Source organism: Cyclospora cayetanensis, unplaced genomic scaffold, assembly GCF_002999335.1.
Source record: "Cyclospora cayetanensis isolate NF1_C8 unplaced genomic scaffold, CcayRef3 CcayRef3_contig_53, whole genome shotgun sequence".
Taxonomy (NCBI): Eukaryota; Apicomplexa; class Conoidasida; order Eucoccidiorida; family Eimeriidae; genus Cyclospora; species Cyclospora cayetanensis.
Genome location: NW_020312514.1, coordinates 79,127 through 105,985, shown reverse-complemented (window position 1 = coordinate 105,985; position 26,859 = coordinate 79,127). Strand labels below are relative to the sequence as shown.

Sequence of the window (26,859 nt, the reverse complement as noted above, 5' to 3'; positions counted from 1 at the left end):
GCCAGCAGCTAAAGCAGCAAGATTCTTCTCAACCCTGCCTTTTGAGAAACCTCACAGTTTCGGAGGGATCTTGGATTGATCTGACTGGAATTTATTGCAGGATTTCCGGAGGGCAGCGGTGAGCAAGGCGTCTACGTCGTTGTCTACAGAATCGCTAACGGCGCCCATCCCATCCCTTGCTCCAGTTCTGTCACGGCGCAGGAAGTTGCCCCATTATCTTAATCCATTTGTAGAAGGCTAACAGAAGCTGTAGGAGTATTACTATGAACATGGATCGGAAGTACGTCAGTGAGTTCTGGAATGCCTTTTTATATACCTGCTCAGTAGTGACTCCTGCGAATCGTTGAGGCGGATGGGGATACACAGCCCACCAATCGCACACATCTGCACCATTTTGAGACTCTATGCCCACTGAAAATTAGTCACTTGGCTTAAAGCTTTTCCTTATGCATAGTGGGTGAAAAATTGATCAGCACATTCTTCTTCCCGTTGCGTTCTCGCATCCCTGGTCACCACGGAGGAGCTCTGACCAGGAGGGATTCAGAGAACAGGTGGCTAGTGCGCTTGAGTGTACACGCAAAGATTAAGAGAGACACGTACTGAATCATGATAGCCGAATGTCAGCTGTGTGGTTCAAGTCTTGAGATTTGGTTCTGTGGATCGGCAGTCTCTTCGAGGAGCATGAAAGGTGACAAGGCGAAGACGCTACGAGCAATCCGCTCACTAATAGTTGCTGAGATGAAGGTACCACAGACTTACCAATTTTGGCTTCCAAAGATATTTTAGAAGTCCAAGCATTATCCGCTGACTTCGCCGCGCATGCAAGCGACTCGTGGAATTGGAGGGGCCACAGGGAAATCTAGAAGTGCTGGATTTTAGGACTTTTGAGTGCAGCTAGCACACTAAACAATAGATTCTAGCGTAATGGGCTGAGAAACGCCACCCCTAGTGATTGACGGTATAGCGTTTGGGAATTTCATTGCCTGCGGGGGAATTTGCGGCTACGTTTGGTTAAACGCGCTGAAAGCCATATACAAGACTCCTCGAGTTCCTTGGTAATTGCACTTTTCAGCGCGTGCTCTGCCAAATAGACACCTTTCTCAGAGGAAGTGGCTTTAAAAAGTGCCGATTTCTATTGATGTTACCCACACAGATTTATGTGCAAGCCCTCTCACCTTTACAGTCCCTCCTTTTTTCCTGTGCCTCTTTCGGCGCTTTGAGATGGACTACGCTGCATTTACTTGTTGTGACCGCGGGCACAAATGGCTATATGAAGCGTGGAAGCACTGCCGCACTGGTGCGTTCTTTTATTTTTTCTTTACACATTTTGCTTTTTTCTACTTCCTTTTCGCATGGGGCCTACACATTTCGAGTCATCGCGCCGCCGCGATCATGAGGGTATTTCTCCGTCCTCTGTTGGCTGGTGTGTATGCCTTTGTTTTCTTCGATTTTTCCCGGTCGATATAGACTTTTATCTGCACGGTTTTCAGCGTTCCTGCTTGCCTGTGGAGTGGCAATACGGTAAGAACTCTTTCGCTGTCCTGCATGCAGCGGGTTACAAGGTACAAGTACAGAATGCGAGGGTGCATGCTTTGAATTAATGGCGGTGGGGGATGCAGTAGGCTTAGTTAGACTTGAAAGATTTCTTGTACCGTAGTTGTATTCATGCAAGAGTTATAGAGTTGGCTGTTTTGGTTTGCCTGGTAGTACACCTTGTCTCTTGCAGCGTAATCTTTGCTGTATATGCGAATACGCAGCAATGCATGCGTGCGCGCTAGATATTATGTACAATAGCTCCTGATTGTTTGGAGTGCCTAAAGGATGCACCTCCTTTCACCCTAGCTGCCCCTCTCACCTCATGTCGGAACTTCTGGGGGCAGTGCGCAAGGGAGGGTGGGATTACTCGAGAGGAACACTCCACCAGATTTTGAGTTTGTGCTGAGTGTCTACTTAAATGTCGCCCTACGGAGACTTAAGTTGGAGGGTAACACAAACTCGGAGCCTGTTCCCAATAATCCAGGATCGTCTGGCCTTTCTCGCAGAGCAGTGGAAGAAGCTCCTTCGTTGTAAGGAAAGAAGTTCCGTTTGAAGTGTTCATATAGTCACTGGGGGTGTCGGTCGGCTACTGGAGGTGGGTGTTTTTGACACACACACACACACACACACACACACACACACACACACATACACTCCCCCGTCAGTGGACCCGCATTGTATGAGAAAAGGAAGATGGAGGCCATGGGCTGTGCCTCCTGACGGGGATTTCTACACATTTGTACTATCAGGCCAGAGTAATATCGCTTAGCAGCTCAAGAATTTTAGGCTTAGGATTGCCGTTTATGGTCTAGAAGTCCGTTGCTGCATGCGGCAGCAGTGGGAGTTGGATGAATCGGCGACGCCTAGTAGGGGTTGGGTGTGGTTGCCTTGGGCATGCGCGACGGGTGTGCGTTTCAATTTTTCTTGCTCTGTCTCGCCCTTTTACGAGTACAGAATCCAGGGGATATGGTCTTTTGTGCATGGAAGTAGTGTAGGCTTAATTTAAGGGCGAATACAGCCCAGCGAGCAGGCGCGGCAAGAGCAGCAGCCACTGCAGCAGCGCTTTTCTGCAGCCACAGCAGCCACAGCAGCAGCTGCTGCTGCTGCCCCCTTAGTCCTGCTGCTGCGGCTGCCTGTCTTGCTGCCCTTTTGTCTGTTGCCGCAGCAATTGTCACAGACTTCCTCTCAAGCGGCAGCCGTTCTGCCGTGTTCGCGCCGCTGCTGTTGCTGCACTCGTTGCGGCAACCCCGCGCACCCCACAGCTGCCATTCCAGCTGTATGTATTATTCGGGTTGTGAGACTCTCCTGCCAGTCTGCCTGAGACAATGCAGACTTTTCAAAAGCCTGAAAATGCTCTCAAGAGGGCGAATGAGCTCCTCTCCATCGGCCAGCAAGATGCTGCACTCCGCATCCTCCACACTGCGATCGGCCACCGGAGATTCAGGTCCAGTGCATGCAGCACAAACCTTAACGCTAAACCCTCAAACACAGGCTACACCAAGCAATGCCTTCCTAACGGGAGCCTTCATGCGGGGGAGGCTCAGCAGCCGCGTGATCTTGGGGCTGCCCAGGCTGTGCCCGCCTGCTCCCTCGCGTCTTCTCCATGCGATTCTTTTCGGCATGCAGATGTCGGTTTGCGCGGCAGCAAAGGGGCGCCTGTTGGTGGCGTGTCGCATGCGCGTGGAGAGAAGCACGCACAGTCGGGGCTTTCTTTAGAGTGGCGCATGCCCCCTGCTGGCGGATGACGCATTCCCCTGGCACACCCCTTTGGAAAGTCTGTGCGCTGTTGCATACCCTGCGTGCAGATCTCAAGGCTGGGACGCCGTTCAGGAGGCGATAATGCTGCGTCACGTACAGCTATGTGTGGACGAGGGGAAACTTCGACTGGCTCGCGATGGGTACATTATGTATATATATATATATGCGATTCCGAAAAAAGCTCCATGAATACCGCGCGGCTAGCTTCGCTTTTTGCTGCTTCCCCTTTCTTGCAATGCAGGGACTTGGCGGCTGTCTGTACACCCCAACCGTCCTCCATGCATGTTGCCCCCTCTAACGGCGCTTTCTTGTCGATTGCTTTTCCTGTGCCGCGCCTTCTATCTTGTTTGCTGCATCACAGCCTTCACCAGTACCGCATCGTCTCCCAGCACGCCAACACGCAGTCTCTCGGAAAAGTAGTCGGGGAGCTGCGTGCACGAGCAGAGGCGCGACTTGCCGCAGCGAAGGCCAAAGCTGGCGATGAAGAGGTGAGAACTACCTCCCCCCTTCTTCCCCCTCCTATCCACAGCTTTTTAAGGCCGCCTTCGCACGCAGATCGAATTTAGGGAGACATATACACCCTGTAGCACCCGTCACACACCGCTTTGTGCTTGGAGAAGGTCGTCTCTAGAGGTGACTGTGGCCGCCTCTTGTCTCTTGCCATCGGTATACAGGCACAGGGGAGTGTCTCTCTCTCTCTCTCTCTCTCTCTCTCTCTCTCTCTCTGTCTGTCTCTCTCTCTCTCTCTGTCTGTCTCTCTCTCTCTCTCTCTGTTTCTCTGTCTGTAGTCTCACCTCCTATTAGTGTCTTTGTTTCGGTGGATCAGGGGATGCCGCTCAGTCGCTCTATCGGAACTTGTTGATAGCAGTTTCTCTCCAGACGCGCTCACGCTGTATAGCATATCGTGTGTATGTGTATGTTCATATGTCTGTCCCTCTGCAAACGTATATATATCTTCGTTGTCTAACACAAAAGCTGTTGCGAGTCTATGCGGCGAGAGGGCTTTGTGGGACGTATGTGTGCTTGTCTGTAGACCTCTCTTGGTCAGTGCCCCCCTTCTCTACGTAGACTTGCGTTATGTTTTGGCTGTGCGTTCCTCCTTTTTTCTGCATTCCTTTGTGTGCGTGTGTGTGTGTTTGTGCATGCTGCGATGCAACGGCTGTCGCAGGAGCCGAATGTACCTGAGGATCTGGATATCGAGGCAGAAACTCCAGAGAATCTGTTGCTCTCCACACTGCAGGTAGGTGGCAGTTTTTTTTCTCGGGGCGGACGGAATTGTACTCGATCTTCGTGTATTTTTGTTTGCTGTGACACACACCTAGGCCTCCCTCGCCCGTTCGGATGTTTGTTTGTGCGTCTATTTCTCTTTCTCCATACGTGTATAAATGTGCTTCTTAGTGGGCGTCTGTTTTTTGCGGCGGTTTTTTCGTGGTAGGTAGAAATCCGTTCCGCAGAGGCGCGCGATGTTCACCAAGCTCTTCGCGCCGAGTGGGATGTTTACAAGATAATCTTGGATTTGTTGAGGACTACACCGAAGCTGGAAAAGGTTTATCACGACACGGCACGTCGCGCCTTCCAGTTTTGCAAGGAGAACAAGCGGCAGCAGGAGTTTCGGCGTCTGTGTGACATGTTGCGCTCTCACTTCGCGCTGATGCTGAAAAACAGAAACAAAGAAGACCATGAGCTGCTCCTCCGGCCTGAGCTGCACTTGGAGACGCGCATGCATCAGCTAGCGGTGGCTGCGGATCTCGAGCTGTGGCGTGAGTGCTCCTCGACTGCGGAGGACGTCTACAACTTGGGCTTGCACGAGCTTTTTCATCGCTCCCTCAGATCGCCTGTGGATCTCTTCCACAAGTCCAGAGAGAAGCTTCTGCGCTGGATGGCTCTCTTCTACGAAAAACTCAGCAAAGTCTTCTGGGTTGGAGAGAACTTCCTCTTCCATGCACTTGCGTGGATCCGCTTCTTCCTCCACGTCAAAGGCTTCAAGAAAAACACTTCCCTCGAAGATCAACAGGCTATGGCAGACGTGGCTGTGCTCGCCGTTCTTGCCATACCCACTGAACACACGTAAGCGTAGTAGCCTTCCAAAAAATGGATGGAAAGGGAAGGAAAAGCAGAGGCGGGCTGGGAAATGTGCGCCTGTAATTATAATCGCATGCTGCGCGAATTTGGAGGGAAACCTTTTTTTCCCTTTTTTTCAGCTATTCGTAACAGACCAAAGTCAAACTGAGTGGAGAGCCGGGGAAGGCGGGGATGGGGATGGGGGAAACAAGGGTCGTGCATTCTTAGGTGGTCTTGTATGTATATGTGTGTGTATATGAATGTATGTGTGTATGTATGTGTATCTATGTGTACATGTATGTATGTGTATGTATATGTGTATGTGTATCTATGTGTATATGCATGTGTAGTTTGCGAACTTGTGTTGCCTTCAGAGATAAGAAACAACAAGATTTGGCGGGAGATGCCTCTTTGATAAGCCTTCCAAATTACGAGCAGAAGAAGCGGCTGGCTCTTCTCTTGGGGCACAGCTCAGTTCCGACGCGAGAGAGTTTAATTGCGGCTTTGCAGTCGAAGGATATCATGGCGCATGCAAGCAGCACCTGCCAAGAGCTTTTTTCCCTCCTGGAGGCTGAGTTTACTCCCCTCAAACTATGGTACGTGATTACATCCGGAGCTGTAGAAGGGCCAATTGATCAGCATCTTGAGCAAGCAACACTCTGGCGAGACAGATGTACATAGACATAAACAGAGGCAAATATACATACATAGTTGTAGAGACATAAACAGAGGCACACATACATGCATACACATAGACACAAACAGAGACGGATCCACATAGATATGGACATAAGAAGAGGCAGTAAGCCGTGCGTGGCTGCATGATAAGATACACCCATGGTGTGCCGCTGGCTGTCTGTTTGTTTGGTTGTCTCTACACTTGGAAGCGAGTTGATTTGAGGGGTGGGAGAGACTTGGGGTTGGTAGCAGGGGTGTGAATGGTGCTGAAAGAGGGGGCCTTTTATGGCGTTGGCATTGCCTCGTGCACTTTTGTTTTCTGCATGTTGTGTATGCTGCATCTCCTTTTTTGCATGATGTGCATGCTGCCTCTCCTTTTTTGCATGATGTGCATGCTGCATCTCCTTTTTTGCATGATGTGCATGCTGCATCTCCTTTTTTGCATGATGTGTATGCTGCATCTCCTTTTTTGCATGATGTGCATGCTGCATCTCCTTTTTTGCATGATGTGCATGCTGCATCTCCTTTTTTGCATGATGTGCATGCTGCATCTCCTTTTTTGCATGATGTGCATGCTGCATCTCCTTTTTTGCATGATGTGTATGCTGCTTCTCCTTTTTTGCAGCTCTTTATGCGAGCCGCTGCTTCGGCGCCTGGAGGAGCAGCCGCTGCTGCAGCCATACGTGGCTCCTCTGAAGCGTGTGGTATTCTCGCAGCTTACGCAGCAGCTTTCAAAGGTGTATGTCTCCCTTTCGATCGATTACTTCACCTCGCACATTTGCACGGAGGGCTTCTTGTCATGGGCAGAGGCAGAGAAGCTCCTCGTGGCTCTCGTCCACAGCAGCCGACGAGCAGTAGCCGCTGGCGAAGGCAGCGGCAGCGCTGCAGCAGCTGCTGCTGCAGCTGTCGAAAGCGGAGGCTTCTCCGTGAGGATCGATTACGCTGCTAAGGCTCTAATTTTCGGTGGCACTGATGTATGCCCGGAGAGGCACGTTCAGAACAGTCTGGTTTCGCTCTCGAAGTGTCTTGACGCGTAAGTCTTTAAAAGGTTTATTGCAGGCTGCTTTTGCGGGATTTTCAAGCAGCAAAATGCATCTTTCGCTACACAACATAGTCTCCTACTTACGTCTGTTGTCTTGCACTCTCTTGTGTTGCTTAGATTTGTCTGCGTTGCTCTGCACTCTCTTGTGTTGCTTAGATGTGTCTACCCTTCATTCTCTTGTGTTGCTTAGATGTGTCTGCGTTGCACTCTCTTGTGTTGCTTAGATGTGTCTGCGTTGCACTCTCTTGTGTGGCTTAGATGTGTCTACCCTTCACTCTCTTGTGTTGCTTAGATTTGTCTGTTGCTCTGCACTAGTTTCCAGCGTGCCTGGACGATCCTCATGTGGCTTATCCGCTGAGCCCTCTGTGTGTGGGAGGTGAGGGTTTAAGGAGGGAGGAGGAGGAGGATATATAGACAAAGCGTGGCTTCAGGGAAGGCTTTTCCTTCGTTTTGGAGTGGTCGTTTTGGTGCAGCGCTGTTCAGAGGCTTCAGCCCGACGAGACAGTAGAGCATCAACAAGAACGCCTAGCGTACCAGGAGGCTATGGGCAGACGGCTGCAGGCAGAAGCAACTCGAATGAGTAAGCTCGATGCAACACAAGCCTACCTGCATATCTTCTGGCCTGGTGTTCAGCGTCGCAGCAGCACGGCTATTAGCAGTTAGCGGCTTCTAAAAATGTGCGGTGGTTTTCGTTTCTTTTCGAGCAGGGAGGAGGCTTCCTCCTCGCGCCTCCCTTAGCAGCTGCCCTGCACTCTGTGGTGGTATTCTTGTTCTTGTTGTGTCTCTGTTCTCTAGACGAGCGGCTGCGACGGACCAATCTGCGCCGTCTTGAGAAGCAGGAGGAGCAGCAGAAGCTGGAGGAAGAGAGGAGAAGGAGGGAAGCGGAGCAGAGACGCGTGGAAGAGAAGCAGGGTGCGTCGAATTCAGCGGGAGGATAGGGGGTCCAGAAGGGCATGTTCTTCTGCTGTCTATTTTCACTATATATATATATTTATTATATTTCACTATATATATATATTTATTATATATATGCCTCTCTTGCATACAGTTTTTACGGCTTTTTCTTGTCCGTTGCACGTCGAAAAAGGGGATGTCGCCTGGTCCATCAACTGGCTTCCTGGGAGTGGTGTTGCTTTTTTGAACGTGTTGCTTTTGCGCAGAAAGAGATCGCCGAGAAGAGGCGTGCAAGCGGCGCGTTGAGAGGCGTCAGCACGAGGAGAGGATCAAGGCACGCAGCGAGACGGCGGCTCTTATGTTGAGCGAGATCCGAAAGATTGGAGGCAAGGACAGTAAGATTCTTATCAAGGGAAAACACTTGACGGATATCAACATCGAAGACGTGCTGGAGGGATACGTCGACTATGATGATCTCGAGAGAGCGCAGAGGCTGCAGCTGGATAAGGTATGCCCAACTGCACACACACTTTCCTCCTAGCTTCACAGCCTCGTTTACTCATGCTCGTGGGGAAAAGTTGCACTATCCTTTTGCAACGCCGTCTGTACTTGCTCTCCGCTTTCTGTTACGCCTAGCCGTTGCCTCTTCTTGTCTGTGTTTCTGGAAGTTTCGCTACTTCATCCTTGTCTCGGGGGGGGGCGGTAACATATACATATATATATATAATGTTCACCCTTCAACCACTCGGCTCCAAATCGCTTCCTACTGCCTCCACCTTTCTTGCGTGTGCCTCTGGCTGCTCTCTCTGTGCTGCCTTCTCAGGAACGTCTGCTGCGTGTTCGCCAGCGCCGCTTGAATTTCAAGAGAGTCTGCCACTTCATTAGGGCTTGCAGGGAGGAGGAACTGCCTCTCCTCGATGAATGGGCAAAGAAACAGCTCGAAACCGATAAACAGATCCTAACGCAATTGCAGTACAAACACGAAGAAGGTGCTTAACGGCAGCCACACAACAAAGGGGGGCACTACCGATACGGCAGGCGGTTTCACCCGCTCTAGCTACCCCAACGTCTCTGTTTATGTATATACATATATATGCATATCCATATATGTGTATAAATATATATACTGTCTGTTGATGCGTATATATATATATATATATATCTATGTGTATGCACATATGTATATATGTGAATATATGTGCCGTATTAGTGCGCTGGAAGGAGAAGGAATAAAGGGGGGTAGGGGGGTTCTTCTTTGCAGCAGAAGAATGCCACAGTTCCCTCCTGCGAGGAGCTGCTTTGTGTGTTGTCGCTACCGTGCCGCATCTGCTGCGTGCTTGCGACTCTCACGTCTGTTGCAGAGCATCGCGCAGCCTTTGCGGCTGCATTGGAGGAAAAGACTGCATTTGAAGGGATTCAAGAGGACAAGCGGCTATGGGTAGCTCGGCAGCTGCAGCAGCGGCGGGAGGGGTTTGCTGCAGCCGCTGCAGAGCAGCGTCAGAGACTCATTCGCATGCTGCAGATTCAAAAGATACAGCGGGCGAGGGAAAGACGAGAAGAGGCTATCCGCAAGCAGAGGCAGCTGGAGGAGCAGCGGCGGATTGAAGAAGAGCAGAGAGTATGGCGGCGCCTGCAGAGATGCACAGGAATCGTCTGTTTGTCTCTTGTGTCTTTGCCCGTGTTTGGTGTTTTTATCTGCTAGCAGGCTGGCTACTGCTGCTGCTGCTGATTCCACCTCATTTTGGTGTTCTTTGTGGCACTTCAACTGCCAGTCATCATCCCTCATGTGTGCTGTTTGTTGCATTTGCCGTCGACTGTTGTTTTGTGTGTCTGCGCAATGCGTCTCGGACCGCTTTTGCCACTTGGCGTTGTAGTCTGTCTCGCCATGTTTTGCTCGCTTTCTCTCTCTCTCTTCCAGCGAAGCGATATGCAGTGCTCCTAGGAGAGACCTAGCTCTGTATGTGTATGTATGTGTGTCTGCATGTGCATGTGCATCTGCACCGCCTCTCTCAATTGTGCATGCGCGCTCCTGCCCGTGAGGGCGGCGCAAGAAAGCTTGAGGAGGCCATGTCGACGCGTGCGGTGGTTTGATGCTGCAGCGTTTCCTGGAGGAAAGGGAGAGGCAGCGGGCTGAAGAGGAGGCTAAAGAGAAGAGGCTTCTCGAGATTGCAGAGAGGCAGAGACAGCGAGATCTAGAGATCGAGGTGAGGAGCGTAGGAGTTGGGATGAGGAGGGGGACTGGAGGGAGAGAGAGCCTCGCTTTCGCATGGGGAACTGCCGCTGTTGCGCTTCTGCCTTTGTTGATGGTGCTGGTGATTGCTCCGATAAGGCTGCCACTCCTGTGCATTCATTTCCCCCTTCTGTACAGGCGAAGCATGGCCTTGCCAATCGCGAGAGCACCGGCAGGAGGAATGATGCACAAACTGTCAGCAGGAAGTCTGACTCCCCAGTGAGCGGTCTGAGCGCACAGTCGACGCCTCCGTCGCCGTGCAGAGACGCAGGGCAGCCACAGCAGCAACAGCAGCAGCCACAGCAGCAACAACAGCAGCAACAACAGCAGCCACAGCAGCAACAACAGCAGCCACAGCAGCAACAGCAGCAACAGCAGCAACAGCAGCAGCAATCGCATACGCAGTCGCCTTCGCTGAGCACTCCGCAGAGGGATACGCCACCCCGGCTCCGTGAGCAGCAGCAACAACAGCAGCCGTTTGAGTGGAGGCGCAGCACTCCGCTGCCTACTACAGAGCGAGAACGAGAGAGTTCCTTCAAGATCCGAGATGAGCCGTTTATCCGTCGAGGCGAAAAAGCCCCAATGGCAGCTACGACAGCCGGCGGAAACGAAGCTCTCAATTGGCGCAACATGAATCGCGATACACAAAAGCAACAGCAGCCTCCACAGAGCTTCCCCGTGCGGCAGCCACGACCAGAGCAGCAGCAGCAGCAAGCAGAGATACCCCAATCCGAGGAAGATGGCTTCACCCGTGTGCGCCGCAGGAAGTAAAAAGGCGGGGTTGTAACTGGCTGCAGCAATAGCAGTTTTAGCTCTTGAGGCTTTAGCACTGTCCTGGCGGGGTGTATACGCATGCACGCGCGCACGCACACCCTCCAAATCCCTTACATACACACTCCCTCAGGAGGTTCTTCCCATTTTGTCGGCAGAGCAGGCACTGTGGCAAGCAACAGCTAGTCGCATCGGGTGTGGTCTCGCTGGTGTACCGATAGGAGGAGCCGCTGCTGATTCAAAGCGCGAGTTGGAGCTGCCGGCTCGCAGGCGTAGCCAGTGGGTAGCAGCTGTCAGCGCAGGCTGGCGGCAAGGACCGTTGCTTGTTTTCAGCGCTAGCTAGAAGTGGCGAGAGTTAGAGATGTTGAGACGCGAACGAGTTAGTTCTGCAGGACCTTGTACGCTGAGTGGGAGCTTGCGAAAATGCTTGCAAGCAAGCAGCCAGGGGCAGTAGCTTTTGACGTTCATAGCCGCCTAGCAGGCATGCAGCCGTGCAGCTGTTTATAGCCAGAGCGATGGGGAGCCGTGGCGAGTGATCGAAAGGATCTTTATGAGACAATCAGCGAAACACGCTAGAGGGGAACCCTAGCTGCTGGAAACTGACTCCCTGCCCCGCAAGGCTGCTCCGTGCATGCGGCGGGGAGGTTACTCGACAGACACCACCAACCAGCAGTGCCCTCCTAAGTTGAACCGCTTACACAAATAAATCTGCTCTGCTCTCGAGAGGCTACTGCCCGGCTGCCCGCACACCACTGCAGAGGAATGCGGCGGCTGGCTCTGCCTCGCAACTGGCGAATTCCGTTGTATACGGCAACGTGGCGGTCGGTGCATTGTTTCTCTCTCTGTTTGTCTGTCTGTAAGAAGCGTCTCCTGAGTCTCACGACCGTATACCTCGCCTTTTCTTGCCGGGAGGGGGGCTTTCATGTGCAAGTTCGGCTTGGCCTCTAAAATTCCGTAGCTAGCTTTCTGAGAGCGCTAAACACGTCACCCGCCTCCCCTAACGTCTGTATACTTCCCTCTGCTGCGCAACAGCTCTTCTGCCGGGGGGGGAACTTCCTGCCTCCCTCTGTACTACTGCATGCGGCCCCTCCCCCCGTAGACGCAATACCAGCGGCGCTGTCGCTCTCGTGCGCTTTTCGTGCATCTTGCCTCGGATCCCTCGCACGCCACATTTTCGTTTCGGGCAGTTTCGGGCTGCTGCTATCTTCTCAGGGAAACCAAAAATCAGAGATCGGGCGGTTTCGAAAGCGCCTTCAGGACGGAAATTAGCAACAGCAACAGCAGCCCCCACGCATGCATGCCTCGTGTTCTACGCACGCGAGGGGTGACAACTCGAAAGCTCTTGCGCTAGCTCCAGTATCTTACAATCTGTTGCTACCCCTCCTTTTCATTCCCCCCCTTCCTCGCCACCCCCCCTGGCGGTACAGCCAGCTCCCGCGCAAAAACTGGCAACACGCAAGTGCATGCACTTGCATGCACTTGCACTTGCAACCAACATGGGGCCCCGAGAGTTGAGTCCGTTGTTTTCACGGGACGGCCTTTGTAATTGAATTTTCTTCTAGCAACCTAAGACTCGCCGCGCAGCTCACCCCCCTGCTGCTCCTGGTGCAAGCGCAAATACCTCAGGCACCAAACGGGGTTATCCAGAGACGCTCACTCGCCTCATCGCGCGATAAATCACTAAGACTATCTTCTGTGGTATCTCTGCTGCCGCCAGGTCCAGCAGAAGCCGACTCGAACGCTCCAGCAGCTTGCTGCCGCAGCAGATGTTGCTGCTGAGCAGCCGTAGAAGCGGTGCAAACGACCCCTTCTGCCGCTGCCGTGGCTGCTGCTTTAGCCAGCTGAGCAGCTGCAGAGCCGCCAACGCTGAGACTGCTGCTAACGCTGCTGCTATCTCCGAGTTCGCTCATGCCCTTCCCTCTTTGCCTCTTGGCTGCGTCACTACTACTCACCTCCCAAGGGGCCGAAGGTGATGCAGCAACAGGCAGCTGCTGGTGCTGCTGCGGCTGCTGGAACCTCGCGCTGCGGCTCTTGGAGGGCTTGGCGCTGCTCCTTGCCCGCTTCCGCTGCTCGCTGATGCAGCTACTGCTGCTGCTGCCTGGTGCTGCAGCAGCAGTATTAGCTGCAGCTACTGCAGCAGCAGCAGTATTAGCTGCTGCACTGCCGCCTCCACCGTCAGTCATGCTGTGCATTGCCGAACCCGACACAACCAACCTCGCTTGATCGAGAGAATTCTTGAGGTCTGCGTGTGGTGGCGAAGGTGCCACTGTTGCTGCATCTTGCTGCGCTCCCGCAAGCAGCTGAGGCTGCCGATGCGGCTGCTTGTGCAACATATATGGCATGGCTCCTCCGAGCATCACATACGGCTGCTGCAGCGGCTGTCCATACACGGGCTGCTGCATCATCACTGGCTGCAGCTGCAGCAAACCAGATGTGTGATGCTGCTGCTGCTGCCCTATCGCCATCCTAAACCGAGGATCCTGCTGCAGCTGATGCTGGGGGGGGAGGACGCCAAGCTGCTGCGGATTCTGCATGGGCAGCAACTGCGGATGCATATGTGACAACTGCTGCTGCTGCTGCATTTGCTGCTGCTGCGTCGGGTGCTGCATCATAAGCGGCCGTTGCAATGACCCCTGCTGGCGTTGCATTTGCTGCTGCTGCTGCTGCATTTGCTGCTGCTGCTGCTGCATTTGCTGCTGCTGCTGTATCGGCTGCTGCTGCTGCGCCTGCATCGCTTGCTGCTGCTGCTCATCGACCGCAAACAGAGGGACGGCAGGCAAACGTCCAAACACCGATGGATCCGCCGCTGATTGCTGCAACTGCTGTTGCAACAACTGCTGCTGCAACAGCTGCTGATGGGAATTATACAAGTACGGCTGCTGCTGCTGCTGCTGCTGCTGCTGCTGCCCAGAGAACATATCTCCTGCACTCCCCGGTGCAACGCCACCTGTTGCTGCTCCATCTTCTGCGTGTAAGAGCTGCTGCTGCATTGTCTGCTGCATTGCCTGCTGCGCACGCTGCTGCTGCTGCGGATGCTGCTGCTTTTGCGCATGCACTGGGAGAGGCTGCTGTTTTGGCATCAGCTGTAACTGCTGCATTGTCTGCTGCTGCTGCATTGTCTGCTGCTGCTGCATTGTCTGCTGCTGCTGTAGTGTCTGCTGCTGCTGCGGCAACATATGTTCCTGCAGCTGCTGCTGGGGTGTGCCACTCATACCGTGGCGTGGCTGCGCATCCTGCTGCTGCTGCTGTAGCGACGGCGCAGCAGCAGCAGCCGCCACACTGCCGCCATAGCCCACGCGTCTTGAAGAGCATTCCCCCTGCTGTGTCAGGCTGCGCTGCGGCTGCTGATGGAGATGCCGAATCTGAGCGTCCTCCTCATACATGGCAGGAAGCTGCGAAATCTGTCTGATATCTGTACTGCCAGATGCAAAGGAAGCAGCAGGTGACGCCTCCGCAGCGGCTGCCACTGCAGCAGCAGCCGCTGCACCGCTCTTGCCGCGGCTGCTGGGAGCCAGCCTCCGCGAGCTTTTCGACGAAGCTGCAGATGCTGCTGCTTGGACGCCAGCAGCCTTCCGACTCCCCAAACTGCTGCAGAGCTTACTTGTTGCTGCATTAGCAGCAGGCATAACTACTCCGGTGAAGTCTACCGGCTGCACTTGAACGCTGCCGGGGGCCCCTCCGTTGATGCAGCCTCCTGCTGCACACGCTGCTGCTGCCGTCGAGGCAGCAGCAGCAGCATGCGCAGCAGCAGCGTGCGCAGCAGCAGCAGCGGCAGCAGCTGCTGCTGCTGTCGCAACAGGATCTGCTCCTCCAAGAACTCCCAGCCGCAGCAGTCGCCGCTGCAAAATACGAGCAACACCCCCCTCCGCTGCCTCCGGAGATCCCGAGAAGAAGCAACTGTTGAGTGCAGACGCCCATGGAAACTGCTGCTGCAGAAGGGCGAATCTGGCTGCAACTTCTTCGCCTGCTTTGGAGAGCCGCTGGAGCTTCTGCTTCTGCTTATTGAGTGCCTCGTTCCAGTCTGTCACACAGCTCAAGCTTCTCGCAACGCCGCTGCTGCCCCCACTGGAAGTGGCATCCAACGCCGCCGCACTTGAAGCATCGAGGCATGCAGCCAAAACACTGCCTCTGTGAGCGGAACGGCCATCATCCTCCTGAAGCAAAGGCTGCTGCTGATTCTGCTGCTCCTGATTCTGATTCTGCTGCTCCTGATTCTGCTGATTCTGCTGCTCCTGATTCTGATTCTGCTGATTCTGCTGCTCCTGATTCTGATTCTGCTGCTGCTTTTTACCAGTAGACGCAGCGGCAGCCAGCGCCTTCCCCGCATTCTTTGTTAGCCACGAAAGGCTTGCTGCCAGCGCATCTTGTGTCAACTCGTTCCCGCTGCTGCTTAGCCAGGATGCGTGCGCAGCAGCCGCTGCTGCAGCCTCTGCAACTGCAGCGCTGTCACCCCGCTGCTGTTCAAGTGTCTCGAGAACTCGTGTGATGCTCCCATAAGGATCAGACTCAGCTCGCTCCTTTCGACGCCTACAATACGCCAAATACGGCTCAAGAGACCCTTCTAAAGGATCTCTGGGGGCCCCTGGGGCCCCCGCAGGCACAGTCCCCTGTGCTGCTGATTCTGCTGCCGCTGCTGATTCTGCTGCTGCTGCTGATTCTGCTGCTGCTGCTGATTCTGCTGCTGCTGCTGCTGATTCTGCTGCTGCTGCTGATTCTGCTGCTGCTGCTGCTCCCTGGCCAGTAACAGTAGCGCCACCATAAGAACTCCTTATCTGCCCGCTTGGCAACACAGTCAAAGCCTCTGCATCACATCCTCCAACGACCACAAAGTGTGCCTGCTTCCCGAAGGGGCCCCAAGAGGCAACCCCCGCCTCGGGGCCCCCCTCGGGGGCCCCCAGCAGGTCGTCGCACTGGCTGCTGCTGCTATTGCTGCGGCTGATCTCCGCGGCTGTACCCGCATCTGCAGCGCCGTCGACTCCCCCGCCTTCCTGCTTCACAGCCGAACAAGCGGAGGCAGCAGAAGCAGCGGCAGCAGCTGTTGCAGCAGCAGCTGTTGCAGCAGCGCCGACGGAGCGAGAGGAAGCAGCGCACGCTGCAGCCATGACTCGCCGCTCTCTCTCGAGCCGCTGTTGCAGCTTCGCTGCCGCTGCTGCCTCCGCAGCTACCCACGCAGCGGACTGCTGCTGGCAGGCTTCCGCAAGAGAAACAGCGCGAGAGGCTGCTAAGGCATCCGCAGCAGACGGTTGTTGCGGCAGCAGCAGCATCAAGGCAGCGGCGCTGTCCTCTCCATCCCCCCACGAGCAGGCTGGCGCTTGACTGGGATCGGCGAGCAGCGACTGCTGCATTGGCTGCTGCTGCTGCATTGGCTGCATTGGCTGCTGCTGCTGCATTGGCTGCTGCTGCTGCTGTTGCCACGCCACGTGCCCCGCCATCGCCCCCTCTCGCTCTAAGCCTGCCGATTCTGCAGCTGCAGCAGCGGCTGCTTCTGCTGCTGCTCTTGCCTTAGCCAGCCGCCTTCTCCGAGAGCTGGCACTCATGCCAGGAGGCCTTCCTCCTGGATTCGTTGGCGGCAGCAGCAGAGCTGCTGCTGCTGCTGCTGCTGCCGCCGCCGCCGCCGCACTTAGCGGCCCCCGCTGATTGCCATCAGCGGCACCACCACCACCGACCCCACCACCGACCCCACCACCGACCCCACCACTCATAACACCACTGGCCGCACTAGCACCCGCACAAAGCGTGGAGGCCCCGAGTTTCGTGCGTGATTCCCACCTTCCCAAGGCATTCCTTACGGGCCCTTTGTGACTTGGAGCAGGTGCAGCTGCGGATAGCGGTGATGCTGTAGGAGGCAGCAAACATGGCATGCCTCCTAATGCAACAGACTTGACAGCCTTTCGCTGCTGCTGTTGCATCAAGGAGGTCTCCGTCGGACTGGCAGGCGAAAACTGCAGCCCAGCCGCTCCTGCAAGGGGCTGCTGCTGCTGCTGCTCCTGCTGTAGCAAGGCAGCGAGCTCAGATACACGCCACAGGCGATACACATCCTCCCGCGGCTGCTGCAGCAGCAGCTGCAGCTGCAGCTGCTGCTGCTGCTGCTGCTGCTGCTGCTGCTGCTGGAGCTGCAGCTGCTGCTGCGCGTTAGCAGCACTGCCGCTGCTCCCGCCCTGTCCTTGCTGCTGCTGCTGCAGCTGCTGCTGTTGGTACTGCTGCTGTTGGTACTGCTGCTGTTGGTGCTGCTGATACTGCTGCTGCTGCTGCTTTGCAAACTCTAGACATGCGGCAAGTGCGGCTATCGGCCTCAAGCCAGCAGAAGGCGAAAACAAAGCAGTCTTTGGGGTGGTGCCTGCCCCCTCAATCCAGCATACTCTAAAGACGCCGCTGCTGTCGTGCTGCTGCTGCTGCTGCAGAGCAGAAGGCGGAAGAGGCGGCGAGGGGTATCCCGCCGCTGCAGCCGCAGCAGCCGTCAGTTCCTCTACCCATACACCCGACTCTGCTGGCCCCTCAGCAGCTGCAGCAGCGGCACGAGCCTTCATTATCCTCCTCCGCTGACTGCTGCTGCTCGCTCCTGGAGGCTTCCTCTTTGCCTGAGCTGCAGCAGCAGCTGCTGCTGCAGACACCGAGGCAGATCCTGCTGCAGCGCTGGCTTTCAGGAGCTCCTGAGCGGCACTGCCGCCAGCTTTGCCTTCTCCCGCTGCAGCTGCTCCTCCCCTGCCTGCAGAAGAAGCCGCTGGAGGGGAGAGCAGGATGCCTCCCTGAATCCTCCGAAAAAATCCTTCGCGAGGAGCTGCTCTCCGCAGGCTTCGCCCTGCAGCCGTCAACTGCTGAAGACCACCCACAGCATCCGTTCCATCCGTCGAGACAACTCCCAGCTTGCGCAAGGCTGCTGCAAGACGTGCTGCAGGTTTATTAGTGCGACCTGCTGTTGTTGCTGTTGTTGCAGTAGCAGCAGTAGCAGGAGCAGCAGTAGCAGGAGCCGCGCTGCCTGTTGTTGCTGTTGCTGCAGCAGTAGCAGTAGCAGGAGCAGGAGCAGTGGTAGCGCCAGTTGATGCAGCTTCAGCCTGCTGCGATTCTTCTTGCTGCAAATTCGGCTGCCCTTGCGAGAACTGTGCCTCATGAGGGGGTGGCACGGGCTGTTGGCTGTTTTGCTGCGTGACAGGGTGCAGCGATGACGACTCCCCCTGCTGCGAAGCCTTGAATCGCATCTCCTCCTGAGAGGCTTCTAGACACGCCTTGGAGAGGGGATCGGCGGCACTGCCCGCTGCTGGCATGCCGGCTGGATCTGCACGGGCAGCCGAAGGTAAGGCTACAGACATCTCACCCCAGGTGAAGGGGAGTTCTTGGTGTGAGAACGGCAGAGTAGGCTCCTCTCTCGCCGCCTCTGTGCCTCCTGCAGAGGCAGCTGTCGCAGCCGTCTCGATCGGCGCTTCCATCCCGTTGCTGCTGCCGCCGTTGCTGCTGCCGCCGTTGCTGCTGCCGCCGTTGCTGCTGCCGCCGTTGCTGCTGCCGCCGTTGCTGCTGCTCTTCAGGGTGCTCCCCTCCTCCGACACTGGCGAGCTGCCCAGTTGCAGTAGAGTTCACCACACGCAGGCATAAGCAGCAGCGGCGCGTCGAGGGGAGGCCTACAGGCCGTAGGCAGCAGCGCCACCACCGCTGTAGCGCTGCCGTTGCCTGCGCCGTTCTTCCGTTTGACGCTGCTGCGGCTGTTTTCGTTGCTGTCACCGAGAGCGCGCAGCGATATCGTAGTCCTCCGGAGACGCTGTGCTTCCACAAATCATCGTACGTGCCGCATATGTGCGGCGATATAAGTTGCTGGTGCTGCCACAGCCGCAAAAAGAGCAGGCGTACAAAATGCATGCACTGGAAGAGCCGCCGGATATGGCCGCCGCCTTCTCGGTGGCTGCTGCTAAACTCTTCGGGGTATATGCGGGAAGCTTGCATGCAGGTGGTTGGCGCCTCACGCTTCACGTCCAAACTGTAACCCTAAATAATAGGCTTCAAAACGTTGCAAACCCCCCTTAGCAGAGGAAGGCAAGGCTTATCGACACCGCCACATCTCGGAGGCTTCCAGCAGCAGCAGCTGCGGCTGCTGCTGCTGAGGCGACAGCAGCGCAAGCAGCAGGCAGCAGGCAGCAGGCAGCAGGGGCCTCCTGCGTTCTGCTCGTGGCGGCGATTCTCCTTTAATTATGTCTCAAGTGTCCTTTTTCTTTTTTGAAACGGAGAGACATAACGCGAAAGGGATTAAAAGGGCTGGACGCGGCCGCTTGAAAATAGATGCTTGCAGAGAGTACAATAACCCCTGCATACCAAGCGTGTGCGGTGGTGGTGGTGAAGAGGCACCTCCCTCCCTCCCACCACCGACCAAGTTGCTGCTAAATTCTTGAACCCACAGCCCTTCGTTCCGCTGAGCCCTCTGATCCTCAGTCTTCGAGTGTCTTCTCCCTTAAAACAGCCGCACGGGCAATATTAGTCATGAGAAATCGCGATTTCTTGCATCAGAGCCAATCTGTACTTCTCAGGGAGCACCTCCGCTCGCTGTGCGGCTCCTCGCACAGGAGGGGGGGAAAAGGCGCAGAAGAACTTCGCATACACCCACCCCTCTCTGCCGCTGTTGCTGCAGCTTAGGGAGGCGTAAAGCCGAAGTACACGCCAGTCGAGCATCTCTATTGCAACGAAGATCGTTGGAGTGCTGGGCAGCAACAGCAGCAACAGCAACAGCAGCAACAGCAACAGGAACAGCAGCTATAGCCATGACAGGAGAAGATATTCTTGTCGATTCTTACGAGCCTCCAGAGCTCTTTGCGGACGAAGATGAAGAGGAGGGCAACTCCATGCAGCAAGAAGGCGGTGAGTTGCAACAACGGCTCCCACAGCAGCGACGACACCCCCCTTCGGAAAGCACGGCCACCTCTTCCCAGCCGTTCTCATACATATCTAACAACTCGGTGTCAGCAGCAACTGGGGAGCCTTCCGACTCCCTCCCTTTCGCCGAAGCAGCAGCAAGGCCGTCTGAACTCCCGCAAGAGCAACCAGAGGAGATGCAACACGAAGCGGAGGAAACCGTCAACCGAAGCGCAGTCCTGATGCAATGCGGGGGATGCCCGTGCCACCTGCTCGTTTTTGAAGAATTAGAAGCAAGGAACCTACTCCCCAGCTTCGATTTGCTGCACCTCATCGTCCTTGCAGCCACGAAGCCCTCTCCTGCGTGGCAGCAGCAGCACCAACAGCCAGACGCGCTGCACCACGGACTGCTGCAGCAGTCGCAGCAACACAGCGAGTTGCTACAGCCTATGAAGTACACTTGGGGCCTCGAAGAGCCTCAAGAAGTGAAGATGAATCTCTCCATGCTCCGCTTCGCCTTCGATTGCATGCAGGTAACCCTTACTTCACCAGACCCTTGCAAGCAGGCCGAACCACGCAAGCTATTTCCCCCACCTCACACATCATTATCCCATACATCCTCACCTCACCTCATCCCATACATCATCACCTCACCTCATCCCATATATCATCACCTCACCTCACCCCATACATCATCACCTCACCTCTCCCCATACATCCTCACCTCACCTCATCCCATACATCCTCACCTCACCTCACCCCATACATCCTCACCTCACCTCTCCCCATACATCCTCACCTCACTACCCGTCCTTCCCCTTCCTCTAAAGGCGCGCAGCTGCAATTTCGGAGAAGGGAAAGGAAGGGAAGGGGGGAACCTTAGACCGCAGGTTTGCGTCTCGTGAAGGCATGCATCCGTATTGCCGGTACATAGGTGCCACAGAGAAGTCTGTGTGATGGTGGGTGGTATGCGCACAGAGCATCATGGAGGCAGGCGTTGGATGCAGCGGCCAAGTAGCCTTCCTGTCCTCTTTCCTCGCCTTCTGCCGGCTGCGCAGACAGCGAAAGATGCAGACAGCGGGCAGCGGGCAGGTGTTTGTTCTGGATGCATTCAGAGACATTCCCGAATACCAATTCGATGAACCGCGGCAGGTAACGTGCAGCACACAGAGGCAAAGAAGCCTTTGTGGAGGGTTTTGGGGGGGGAGGGGGGAGAAGGCGGAAGGGGACAAAGAGGCACCAGCAGCAGCCACCGACAGAGCACCCTGCAAGGCACTCTGTCGGTGACTGCTCCTATCCACAAGGGGCAGTAGCGTGCCGGAGGGAGAGGTTCAGGGATGCAACTTGCTAAAATAGGAGGAGCTAGAGAAACACAGAGGCTGAGAAAGAAGCAGCAGCCGGAGATAAAAGCAGAGGCGCCTAGGGAGGCGCAGCACAAGCGCGAGTCAGCAGGGGCAGCGGGAGAGGCTTTCTGTTGCGGAAGGAAAAGAGCAACACCACTATGAGTGCTCAGTCATGGGGAAGGAGAGGAGGGAAGCAAGCGAACAATGCGGCAGATAGGAGGCACCAAGACGCCTTGATAAATAGAGACGGTGCTTAAGGTGCCGTTGAAGTGATTGTAGGGGTATTCGCGTATGTAACATATGTGCATTTGTATGTGTCTTTGTAGGTTTGGTTTTATGTGTCTTTGTGTATGAGCCTTTGTGTGTGTTTGTGTTTATGTGTCTTTGTGTAGGAGTCTTTGTGTGTGTTTGTGTTTATGTGTTTGTTTGTTTTTGTGTCTTTGTGTAGGAGTCTTTGTGTGTGTGTTCGGTTGTTTTTGTGTGTCGTTGTGTATGAGCCTTTGTGTGTTTGTTTTTATGTGCCTTTGTGTATGAGTCTTTGTGTGAGTATCTATCTGTCTGTCTGTCTGTCTGTCATTTGTCAGCGCTTCCAACTGCTGCCCGTTCCGAAAATCAAGAGCGTCTCCTCGCTAGGCCGGCTGTTGTGCAAACCTGAAGGCAGCAGTCATGTCTTCGTGCGGCGGTTCAGTGTGATCTTGCAGCGCTGCAGAGAGACTCGCCTTTTCACATTTAACAAGCGACACGCATCCTTGGACTTGGGGCATCCCACCGATCGCACACTGGTGAGGAAGACGAGCAAATTCCGCTGCTACTGCATTGCTGTTGCTGCATTGCTGCTGCCTTCTTAGGGTGAGAACGAGCGTGGCGACTCGGGAGACGATACGACTGTCTCTAGCTGGGCGATTGCGGTTGAGGCTCTGGAAGGTGTGTCCTCGAAAAATTTCCTACTGTATGCCATGGGTGTCTTGACAGTGCAGCGGGGAGAAGCGCTGCATGCATACCTTCCGTGGTGTCAGTCTAACGATTTGCAAGCTTTGGCACTTGCGGGGGAACGAAGAGGGAGAGGGTCACTGGTGCCTTCATGCAGCGAGCTTTCTTTTCTTGCGCTGAAGCGGCGGCACTCAGCGCTGCCTGATCGATACGAACCTCTCTATCTATCTCTACCTCTCTCTGTCTGTCTGTCTATCTATCTATCTCTATCTCTCTCTGTCTATCTCTCTATCTATCTATCTCTCTCTGTCTATCTATCTATCTATATCTATCTCTGTCTTTCTATCTATCTTTGTCTGTCTTTCTATCTATCTCTATCTCTCTCTCTGTCTCTGCAATCGAATTGCTGTTTGTTCTGAGGGGTCTCTCCATATATCTGCATTGCCTCTGCGATCATCGAGTGCCGTGCAGGTGACGCTTGTGGACAGTGCGAGTCGAGCTACCCAACTCCCCCAAACACTCCTTGGATGCCTTGGCGCTGACAGCAACCGAGATTTATTCCTTGAGGGCGTTTGCACCAGCGTGAAGCTGCGTATCGATCCCCAAGTCAGCAAGAGGGGAAGGGGGGGTTCAAGCATTTGCGTGAAGTCTCGCAGTTCGCAGCTTCCCACCAGTCATTTGCAGGCCGCTCTCTTCACATGCGCAGACAGACAGAAGGCATGGCTGATAAGGCCTGGCTTTGATCCGTCTTTCTTTTCTCTGCTCTCTCTCGCGAGCGAGCCTACCCGCTTCCATTCCTACCTGCATAGAAATATTTCCGTCCGTAGTCTACTGCGCTGTTTTAACCACGGTCCACGTGTTAGGTGTGTGTCAAATAAGGGAACGACGACACGCAGAAGCACAGCCTTGAGCTCCTGCAGCCCATATGTAGCTTCCTCGCAGTGGTGGGGTGTGTGATGCTGCGTGTGCGGCTTCAGTGCGCCGTGGGATTAGGCCTCTTTTGCGAAGGGCACGTTGTTTTGGTGGAAGGCCACTTCCCCTCAGATCGAGCACCCTTTCTGGTATCGGGAGTAGCTCATCTGCCTCGAGTTTCTGGCGAAGATCCCTTCTACACCAACACGCGCCAGAGGCTTCGTCGCCTGGAGAAAGCAGCAGCGCGAGGCTACCTGGGAGACACTAGCAACAGCAACAGGAGCAGCGCTGCTACGTGCAGCAGCAGCAGCAACGGCAGCAGCTGCTTGCTGCCAAAAGGCCTCAGTGTCAACCCGACAGAAAGCCTCAGCGCCTTCTTCGGCCCCTCCATGTCGGCCGAGGAGACAGCCTCCTTGAGTCTCAGAGAAGAATTAGAAGCAGATGCTCGAGCAGAACGCCAAGCGCTGCTCGCCTGCGGGGCAGACAGCGACCTTGTGAGACGCTTGACAGACTTCATCGAGATCCAAAAATCAACTGCCCACACCCCTGCAGCTGCAGGGATTGCAGGAAAAGCTCTTGCTACTGTCGCTACACCCAGCAGCACGCAGTGGTGCATTCTTAGCCAAGTCAACCTCGCAGACTCTCGAGACACCAAGATGATCGAGACCCTTTTCACAGGTGCTGCAAAGAAAACTCTTCTACTCCCAAGCCGCAACATGTCGAGTGTGCATTGGCCAGAGGCAGCACTGCATGCGACGATTTTCCGGTGCAATCGCCCTGTGTGTGATTTTTCGTTTTTTTCTGCCTCTGCGCTGTTCGTCTGAAGCCCGCTCAACTCGTAGGGTCCCCTTCCCAAGAGTCTCTCGATACCAGCCGGCTGCGTTTACGCGCTTTCCCTCGCCCGCATGTGTATTGTACGTGTGTGCGTATGTATCGTATGTGTGTGTGTATTGTATGTATACGTGTACGTATGTATCGTATGTGTGTGTGTACTGTATGTATACGGGTACGTATGTATATATATATATGTATGTATATATATATATATATACGTGTATGTGTGTCTGCGGTGTGTGTCTTTAGTGGCTGTAGCTGAGGCCGAAGAGACAGGAGAGCCTCTTCCCGCGGGGTTCATCTTCCTGGGAGACTTCGAGGGAACAGATTTAAAGGACGACAAAGAAGGCGGCACCATAAAGGAGGGCCTCAGTCGCTTGTTTTTACTCCTGAGTACCAAATTCAGGCAGCTCGCAACACGTGAGGCGCGTACAGAGGGCGACCTAGTAACGGCCGAGACGCAAAGCGATCGGCCGTCGAGTCATTTATGGAAACAGAGGCAGCAAACACCGAAACACGTAGCGGCACAGTCTGAGCCACATACGACGGAGATCTACATGCAAGACAGAACATGAAAACAGTGCCTAAGAAGCATGTAGACACGCACGTATTCCATGGCGAAGGGAGAGGCAGAAACTGAGGAAACACGTGGACGCTCAGGAAACTGACACCTATATGGTTGTTACACTAGGCCTAGGAGGACGTCGGGAGGAGGACGCGTGGCAGAGCCTCTTGTATGCGACGTTTTATGTTGGCTGCACGAATTTTTCTGTTTGCGTGTGTTTTGCATGCAGATTGCTACTTCGTCTTTGTTCCAGGGCCCAACGACCCCTGCTTCGCGCGAGGTGTCTATACACCCCACCGGTTACCGCACCTTGGCTTACGGCTGTTGTGTTTGGCGCGTTTGCACCTTGTTGCTGCCGATCGCGCTCCTTCTCTGCACGAAATTTCCCACTAAGCACGCAGAAAGCTGGCTCCAGTTTGCTGCGGTTGCTGTTGCTGCAGAAGCACTGCCGCGATTGCCCATATCGCCGGTGTACACGCAGCAGTTTGTGCAGCAAATGCAACAGCAGTTCAAAGGCTCTAAAGACAGGATATTCTTCTCGACGAGTCCTTGCAGGTAGGCGGGGGCCATGCCGCCTTCAGACATTTTTTCCCACGCCACGGTAGATGTCGACAACACTCCAAGCAGCGTCAACAGCGGCTCCTTCAAGAGCAGCACCAAGATTGACGTTTTGTCCGTGCTGGAAATTGCTGCAGAATACGACACCTCAACTGCCTCATGACATTTTTTAGACATGACATATACGCCTCCCTGTCTTCCGAGTGTCTACTTACGGGGGGCCTTGACGAGAATAACGACATCAAGCAAAACCTTCACAAGATCGTAACCTTTTACACACCTTGAATAATCAGCACTCTTAGCCCCATGCTGTTTTCGCTTAGGTGACGGATCGCACCCTACCAGAAGAGGGTCTGTGACGCAGCCAGCAGTCTTCTTTTCCGATCCCAGCAATGCTGACAAGTGCTCTCCTTTTCCTCGTTTCTGCCGCTTGGTGCAGGTTCTCAACACGATCATGGGACAGGCTCACCTATGCCCCTGCCGGGCTGATCATCGCCTTGCAAAGCCGCGAGATGCCAGTCTCTCGCTGATGCCAACACCTAACCTGGCAAGTCCTTTTGAAGCATGAGATATTGCCTGCTCCCATGTTTGCGTCGCGCTCTCTTTTATTCAGAGGGGTTGTTCAATTGTGCGCGCAACTGGCAGCGATATGCAACTGCCACTCTCATAGACACCCATGAAATTTTGCACGCAGCACGAGAGCGTACGCATGCAGCTAACAGGCGTAAACTGTTGGTGCATGCGTGCTTGCTGACGACGCAACAAGGAGGCTTTGTTTGTTACATATGAAGTATAATTATGGGGGAGAGGGAGGGAGGGGAAAGAGGATGAAAGACACCTTGTGCCTCGACCCTACATGCGCGAATGCTTTGTATGGTTACGTGCATTGTGCGCCCGCATTCGACCAGCGCCTTTTGCATATATCTGTGGAAGGATGCGTTTCCAAAGGGGCTCTATGCGCGCAACACGTACTGTGTATGCATGCATTTGCTGCAGCTATTCCTTTGTGACACCAGTTCTCCCCCCTTCACACACACCGACACGGATCATCCTGAGGACCTCATCGTCTGCAACGCAGGTTGGCAGCAATAGTAGCGTGCACTTACACTGCATCGGTGCATACAAGTAACCGTATGCACGAGCAAGCGCACCACGTATATTACAAGCACCTTGACCCCACGGCCACATTGGCCTTCGCGCTTGCAGGCGTGTAACACCCACACCGCACGCACCATCAGCTGTCTATGCAGGAATCTCTTGCACACAAATGCAATGACAGCAAGATGTGTCTGCTGGCTGTCTGCTGTGGCTCTCAGACGCTTCCTTTCGAGCAAGCAAGAAATTTTTTCGTTACGATTCGTGGCGCCACAAGATCGAGAAGCTCCTGTTGCCAGACGATTACGTATCAGCAAAGTAGAAGGGCACTTGATGCTGTAGGGGCCCTTGATGCTTGGCTGCCTAGTGGCAGTTTGTGAATCATCTTTCCACTTTTATGTAATCTTCGGATCACCTATACCTCTAATGCAGCTTTTTGGACGCCCTGGGCTACCCATGCGGGACTCCGCAACATTCGACGCGCTCGGCGCTTAAGTTTGTCGAGTTGCCTAACGGTCTCGAAATCTTGGATTTTTGATTTGTTTTTCTTTTTGTAAGATGTTGCCTCCTAGAATTTGGACCCGTTCAGAGGAGTAAAGTGCGTGAGAGGCTGTTCTCACGACTAAAACAGGCAACAGTGCCAAAAACAATCGATGTTGTTGCGGCCTTCTCTTCGCGCGCTTCCCTTCCCAAAAATCATGATCATCTGTTGACGTATGAGAAGATCCGCAGCGATATGAAGGATACAAGCTCAGGGAGACAGGCAAAAAGCCTGACAAAAGAGAGCTGGACTGGCCCAACGGAGGCAGCTGCGTTTTAG

The 26,859-nt window shown here is 54.5% G+C and overlaps 3 protein-coding genes and 1 pseudogene across 3 annotated transcripts; 2 read left to right on the top strand and 2 right to left on the bottom strand.

Annotated features, from left to right (window-relative positions):
- Window positions 1-2,861: 2,861 nt before the first annotated feature.
- LOC34620339 (eukaryotic translation initiation factor 3 subunit A) lies at window positions 2,862-10,970 on the top strand. Its single transcript, XM_026334912.1, has 15 exons — window positions 2,862-2,980; window positions 3,342-3,434; window positions 3,656-3,782; window positions 4,466-4,534; window positions 4,730-5,361; window positions 5,730-5,951; window positions 6,659-7,066; window positions 7,549-7,655; window positions 7,871-7,987; window positions 8,236-8,477; window positions 8,793-8,958; window positions 9,331-9,587; window positions 10,069-10,173; window positions 10,338-10,524; window positions 10,678-10,970. Exons 1-15 carry the CDS (start codon window positions 2,862-2,864, stop codon window positions 10,968-10,970), a joined length of 3,144 nt encoding a protein of 1,047 aa, XP_026190697.1.
- Window positions 10,971-12,592: 1,622 nt separating this feature from the next.
- On the bottom strand, window positions 12,593-13,725 carry LOC34620338 (annotated as a pseudogene).
- A 107-nt stretch (window positions 13,726-13,832) lies between these two features.
- LOC113146724 (Holliday junction resolvase MOC1, chloroplastic-like) lies at window positions 13,833-18,277 on the bottom strand. The gene is made up of 7 exons (XM_026334911.1): window positions 18,004-18,277; window positions 15,736-17,892; window positions 15,262-15,630; window positions 15,201-15,229; window positions 14,633-15,157; window positions 14,352-14,566; window positions 13,833-13,893 (listed from the first exon to the last, which is right to left on the bottom strand). The coding sequence occupies exons 1-7, from the start codon at window positions 18,275-18,277 to the stop codon at window positions 13,833-13,835; spliced, it is 3,630 nt and encodes a 1,209-aa protein (XP_026190696.1).
- A 535-nt stretch (window positions 18,278-18,812) lies between these two features.
- Window positions 18,813-26,859, top strand: LOC34617681. Its single transcript, XM_022731041.2, has 13 exons — window positions 18,813-18,913; window positions 18,998-19,079; window positions 20,895-20,954; window positions 21,730-21,927; window positions 22,547-22,681; window positions 23,053-23,665; window positions 24,071-24,241; window positions 24,616-24,666; window positions 24,827-24,941; window positions 25,082-25,208; window positions 25,384-25,491; window positions 25,941-26,022; window positions 26,612-26,859. The coding sequence occupies exons 1-13, from the start codon at window positions 18,813-18,815 to the stop codon at window positions 26,857-26,859; spliced, it is 2,091 nt and encodes a 696-aa protein (XP_022592562.2).

Bases quoted from the DNA above. Each gene is read 5' to 3' on its own strand.
- LOC34620339 (XM_026334912.1), top strand. From the start codon at position 2,862: ATGCAGACTTTTCAAAAGCCTGAAAATGCTCTCAAGAGGGCGAATGAG. The intron at 4,535-4,729 runs GTAGGTGGCAGT...TTTTCGTGGTAG, and splicing joins TGTTGCTCTCCACACTGCAG to GTAGAAATCCGTTCCGCAGA. The intron at 7,988-8,235 runs GTGCGTCGAATT...GCTTTTGCGCAG, and splicing joins ACGCGTGGAAGAGAAGCAGG to AAAGAGATCGCCGAGAAGAG.
- LOC113146724 (XM_026334911.1), bottom strand. From the start codon at position 18,277: ATGTCTGTAGCCTTACCTTCGGCTGCCCGTGCAGATCCAGCCGGCATG. The intron at 17,893-18,003 runs GCGCTACCACTG...CTGCAACAACAG, and splicing joins GGCTGAAGCTGCATCAACTG to CAACAACAGCAGGTCGCACT. The intron at 15,158-15,200 runs GCAGCAGAATCA...AATCAGAATCAG, and splicing joins CAGCAGAATCAGAATCAGGA to GAGCAGCAGAATCAGCAGCA.
- LOC34617681 (XM_022731041.2), top strand. From the start codon at position 18,813: ATGCATGCACTGGAAGAGCCGCCGGATATGGCCGCCGCCTTCTCGGTG. The intron at 24,242-24,615 runs GTGAGGCGCGTA...TTTTGCATGCAG, and splicing joins ATTCAGGCAGCTCGCAACAC to ATTGCTACTTCGTCTTTGTT. The intron at 26,023-26,611 runs GTTGGCAGCAAT...GTTGCCTCCTAG, and splicing joins CCTCATCGTCTGCAACGCAG to AATTTGGACCCGTTCAGAGG.